Genomic DNA, 5,890 nt, shown 5'->3' with positions numbered 1-5,890 from the left:
AATTGTATCTTGGGGTTCTAACAACTATTTTACTAAGGTACATTCTTGAAGAGTTGGGAAAAATAAGTAAGAACTTACTCCTATTGATTGTGACAATCAAATTTTAATGAAGTTGAAAAATAACCTAATTCATTATGGTAGATCAAAAGACATTCAAACTCAAAATTATTTTTTAAGAGAAATATCCAATCAGGAGAGATTGACTTGATGTACATATACACAAATGCGAACATAGTCAGTGTATTTATAAAGCCTTTGGAGGAAATAAAATTTATAATGTGTAAGGATGTGCTAGATGTCATAGATAATTCGAGTATTTGCAAAGAGATAAAGTATAAATGAATAGTTCGATTAAACATGTATAGAATAAGTCTTGATAGTTAACTATAATATTAATGAGAATCTTGGAGGTTTCCTAATTAAATGATCAGTTATCAAATAAGTTTCAACTAGCATTCATATTTAATTACATATTTACAGATGTTTTATGTGAGTATGATGTACTTATTTGAAACTATATATTTATAATCTTCATGCATTCAATGATAAAAGTGTTCCATATCAAAAAAATGGTTGAAAAAGTGTCACAAAATAATATGACAATGAAACACTATTTCTTTATTTTGAATGTAAAATTAAAACAATTTTTTTTTTAAATATAGAAATTAACTTGATAGTCAAGTGAGCCAAATACTTCCAACACAATAAAATTATATTATTTAATATATTTTAAAATATTTTTCTTAATTTTTAATTCATTAATTTAAAAGTTATTATACAATTTATAGCGAGCTATCTAATTGATTTTAATATCAGTTTTTGCAAATTGGTAAATGTAGCTATTTCTTTAAAAAGTATAAGATTATTTAAATATAATTATTTTTGGGATGATACAATTATATGATTTATATAATATTAAAAAAATTAATCATTTATATTTATGTACAGCTGATCTATATTGAAAAGAAAAAATCTCCATCGCCAATTGTGAAGAGGATATGTATATTTAAAAAAAATTTAAAAAAATCATCCAATACGAAAAGACTAGAAGAAATATAGCAGGGAATTGGAAAATGATATTAAGAATCTATATACAAGTTATGTCCCCAACAATTTGAGGACAATATTGCAGTGATCTCTTGAATGATCAAGAAACAAACTTCCTTTTTTGCAATGATAGAGAATATTTTCACAATAATAAGCAAGCATTCAACTTATACGACTTTAATACAGACAAAACTACATAAAAATAAGAAACTACAGCATATTGCAGCTGGAAGCCTGAGAGTTCAAGTCTTCAGAACTCCAGAAAGAAAATTTCGCGAACTTGTAAAATCAGTTTTCTCAAACCTTAATTACCACCCCAAGTCATACAATAGCACGATTTCGTGGTTTCACCTGAACATTTTCAGCAGAACCATACTCAGGCTTAGCCCTATATTTCATATAGCATTTAGAGTAAAGGATGCTGTCCCACTTGATTTTTCTCCGGTGCAACCAGTCAAAATACCCTAGACGTTCTAGCTTCATCCACACAAACTCCACCACATGGTCATTAACAAGAGGAATTATACCGTGCAGGTGGTTGAATCTCGCCATCTTCAGTGTAAACCTTACACTCCAGTCGATGAAAAGCAAAATACCAAAACCGCAGATGATGGTGAAGAAACCAATCAGACACCAAGCGAGCATGTTGAGCTTGTGCACAAGCATGGAATACACTGCAGTGATGAAAGCTAACTCCGTCAAGCCAAAGCTGAAGCAAATAATTGCGTTGGTTATGGAGAGAAACAATATCTTGTCTCCCGTGATAAGAGGTGTACTCAAATGCCACATGAATACCACAAATAGGGACAGAAAGAAGGCCAGACAATCAAATATGAGAAATGCCTGAAAGGAGTCAAATCCTATCAGAAGTGGCGAACCTAACAGTTCCTGTGTCTCTCCATTCCTTACCTCCGTCTGGAAACCACCCGGAACGGTGAAGGCTGCCGTAAAAGACATTGTGGCTAACAACACTGCCACCACTAATTCTGTGTGGCGCCTGTCCTCGTATGCTTTGTTCACCAAGTTAATGGCATTCTCGTACTTTTGTGAGGTTACCTTTAAGGCGGTATACAAGAAGTGCCTTCCCTTAGGAGGATAATTAGCCAGCTTTGAAATTATCTTGTGAGATTCATGGTGCTCTGTGTTCTCTCTTGCAATGTCCAGGGCCGTCAAGCCTTCCTCGTTAACTGCATCTTTGTTTATGCCTTGTATTTGCAGGAGCGACTCCACCATCTACACAATGAATAATCAAGTTTAACGTATGCATTTTTAGAGATCTCTCCACTGGAAGATGTTTGCTTGTTCATTAGCTAAGTGGGTATTAATATTTTAGCTCTTATTTTCATGATATTATCTAGCAGTTGAATAAATTAAACATAATTTACTATTCATTTATTGATATTTCTGTACTCAAAAATTATTTTTTTTAACTAAAAAATTCAATCTAACATTTACTTACTTTATTCTCCCTTGGATAACTAACTTTACCACCGTCAAACAATCAGCAGACCCAATGTAAGCATTTCTGATTAGAATATAAGAAAGAATCGATGCATTTTCTGAAAGAGAAATCTGATATGAAACGTATATTCTGATATTTCAGGTTTCGTAGTAATATTTGGTAATAACTAGTTATCTCTTTTTTTGATAAAACCTAATTCACTTACTTCATTGTTAAGAAATCTGACATAAAGAGAAACTTACACGAAAGTTTTTCTTCCTTGCTGCTATATGCAGAGGCGTGTCTCCACTTTCCAAGGCCTCTATCTTTGGGCGAGGATAATTGATTGCAATTTGAGGCATTTCAGCTCCCTGGTTAAAGCTTACTGCAATATGCACAGCTCTCTTTCCTCCACTTTCCATGGTATCCATCTTTGAAGGAGAATAATTGATTGCAATTTGAGGTTTTTCAACTCCCTGTTTGCAGCTTACTACAATATGAGCGGCTTTGTTCCCTCCACTTTCCTGGTTGCAGCTTACTGCAATATGATTGTTTATGTATGGACACTTCTCAACTCCCTGGTTCACAATGTCTGATAAGCACACCTTTCGATTCAAGTAATCAACAATTCTCACTTGGCTAACTTGGGCAGCTAAGTGTAGCACGTTCATTCCATAAATATTTGGTGTTTCAACAGCATCTGGCCGCCACTTGATCAACTCTTTTACTGCTTCCAGATACCCCAATTTCGCTGCCATACAAAGTGGTGTTTCTTGGTTGTCATTAACCCAATAACAAAGCTGGGGTTGAAACTCTACTAACTGCCTTATTATATGGACGTAGCTTCTCCCCGTAGCGACATGCAAGGCTGTATCGCCATCTGTGTACTTTACCTGGATTAACTCTCTGGCCTCTGGTAAATCTAATGTATGCTTCACCAGATCTGGAAAATAGACATCCAAGATCATTGTCAAGTGAAATTTTTCTCTTTAAAATAGAGACTTAGTTAAAATAAAGAAGTTGGTCTTATCATTAAATATGATATTGTTCAAGAATGGCTATTTTATCTTTGTGGAAGTGATACAAAGCTCAACTAAAACAAGAACGTAATACAGCTCTAATCTCTTATGAACATAAGGATAAAGAAACTTAGCGAGGAATAAGATCACCAAACGACACGACTTTTAATAGAATAAAACAGTATATAAGGAATACAACACAACAATAATTAAATTCACGGAATCTGAAATAATGTCATTGAAGAAAGTGGTAAGTGCTAAGGTAATAAGAACAAGAAAACAAAATAGATTTTCAAAGGAGAAAACACCTGAAGGTATAATCGACCTGGTGCTAGAAAGGACACTGAATACAGAAGTGAAAACTGGCATTGTATGGATGGTCTTAGCTAAATATTCTTATTTTTGTTGTGTTACAGATATATTCAGAAATCAATAGGCAAAGAAAAACATAAATTCTAACGACTAACCTTTATTTCCTTTGATTATTGCAACGTATAAGCATGTTCGCCCGTTCAATGTTCTTTGGAGTAGACCTGCTGGATATGCCTCAAATAGCAGCTTAACTGTCTCTAAATCGCCGCTCTCATAAGCTTTGAACAGAGCCGTTTCTCCAAGGTTGTTAAGGACGTCCTCACCACTTTCTTTTTCTTGTTGGAGTAGAACCTTCATGACTCCGGAACAGCCTCGCTGAGCAGCCAAGTGCAACGCAGTATTTCCTTTGGTATTGATAGCCTTCACAAGCAGAGGATTGAGTTGCAGGAGCTGTTCAATGAATTTTACATTTCCTGCACTAGCAGCCAAATGCAGAAGAGTATTTGTACTCCCGGATGTAATACTGTTGAGAGCTGCTTTCAGTTCAGAATTGTCGATCATTGCTTGAGGACATATTGCAGCATCGTACAAGTGGCCATCGATCCCTTCGCTGGGCTGTTGAATTGCCATGGCAAATTTTTGCTGTTGCTGCCTTCAACACCAGCCATCCCGTATCATTATATGATCCCAAAGTAGGAGGAAACAGTTGTTCTAATGCGGGGTGATTGGTCTGGTTCCATAGAGACAGACGAGGTGAAAGTGGACGTTCCCGTGAAAAAGAGGAGGGTTAACTAATGTCTGATACCATACGTGAGGGAGAAATAAAGATCATATTAAAGAAATTCTATTTGTCTAATTCGTTGAATTGATGAAAAAGAATTAATCGCACATTACAGCTCCAAAGTATGCTGATGGAGATGTTATTCGATTTTAAAAGTATTTTGACACTGCTTATGAGATTAGCTAGGGAGCACTGCGCGATGCTTAAATTTTTTTAACAACACACATGGAATCCTTTGTGATCTTTCACTTGTGTAAATACAATTTTTTTTTTTCCAATTTTAATTACTTTGAACAAACAGGTATTACTCTTTTACGCGTCTTAAGAAAAGATGGAATCGTGCGTATATTTGTACAAAAATATCCTATTCCCTTTAATAGAATGAGGATATGAGATGGAAGACTAGGTGGGGCCAATGAATTATTAACAAGGTTTTTTATAATAGATGATGATGCTTATTATCTCAATGGTGCGTGTTAATAGATTATCTAAAATTTAATGATTGGGTGCTTTTTTATGGGAAGAAGAGGCAACCTATCTAAATTCTATCATTGAAAATTTGAAGTTGATAACTTCTAAAGATGAAGAAACTAAATTATAACTCAAAGAACAACTACAACAATTGAAAATTTTTGTAAAATATTTAATATCCCAAATTTGATATCTAAAAATGAGGATAACTTGTAGGCAATGAAAAAGAGGGATCAAATAGTGGATAGTTGGATACATACAATGGTAAACGAAATTTGTGAACAAATAAAATAATATAATTATCATAAACATCTTAAATAATTCTAAAATAATATTAATTTATTTTTTTAATCTATTCAATGGTCATTCTATTTGATTTATGAGTTATTTAACAATTATTATATTTTATTTATATTGTTTACTTCATTTTAATTTTATTTGAAAAATTATAACATTTATAGTCACTAATTTAATTAATTATATTTATATATCATTATTATAATAATTATGTTGATATGGTATTATAATATATTTTCTTATTTTCTTAATAATAATATAAATATTGATATTAATATAACATTAATATCTATATTTCTACTTAAATTTGTTGTATTTAAACAATGTGACAAATACAACCAATGGAAGGCCAACTTAAAATTCCACAAAGGTGTCCCTCATGGGAGTTGAACTTGGGTCTCCACATTGAGAATTCAATGCTTTAACCAACTAAGCTCAAGCCCCTGGACAACTAAAAATTTATTTTATTTACTATAGTTAATTTATTACATAAGAGATATTTTATATTAATTTAGAATCAGT

The 5,890-nt window shown here is 33.0% G+C and overlaps 1 protein-coding gene across 1 annotated transcript; it reads right to left on the bottom strand.

Annotated features, from left to right (window-relative positions):
• Positions 1–1,067: 1,067 nt before the first annotated feature.
• On the bottom strand, positions 1,068–4,525 carry LOC131056388 (ankyrin repeat-containing protein At5g02620). The gene is made up of 3 exons (XM_057990759.1): positions 3,975–4,525; positions 2,752–3,431; positions 1,068–2,280 (listed from the first exon to the last, which is right to left on the bottom strand). Exons 1-3 carry the CDS (start codon positions 4,447–4,449, stop codon positions 1,369–1,371), a joined length of 2,067 nt encoding a protein of 688 aa, XP_057846742.1. The 5' UTR covers positions 4,450–4,525; the 3' UTR covers positions 1,068–1,368.
• Positions 4,526–5,890: the final 1,365 nt, after the last annotated feature.

This window comes from Cryptomeria japonica, chromosome 7, assembly GCF_030272615.1.
Source record: "Cryptomeria japonica chromosome 7, Sugi_1.0, whole genome shotgun sequence".
Lineage (NCBI taxonomy): Eukaryota > Viridiplantae > Streptophyta > Pinopsida > Cupressales > Cupressaceae > Cryptomeria > Cryptomeria japonica.
Note: the sequence above shows the minus strand (reverse complement) of the source record. Positions and strands in the feature narration are given on the sequence as shown.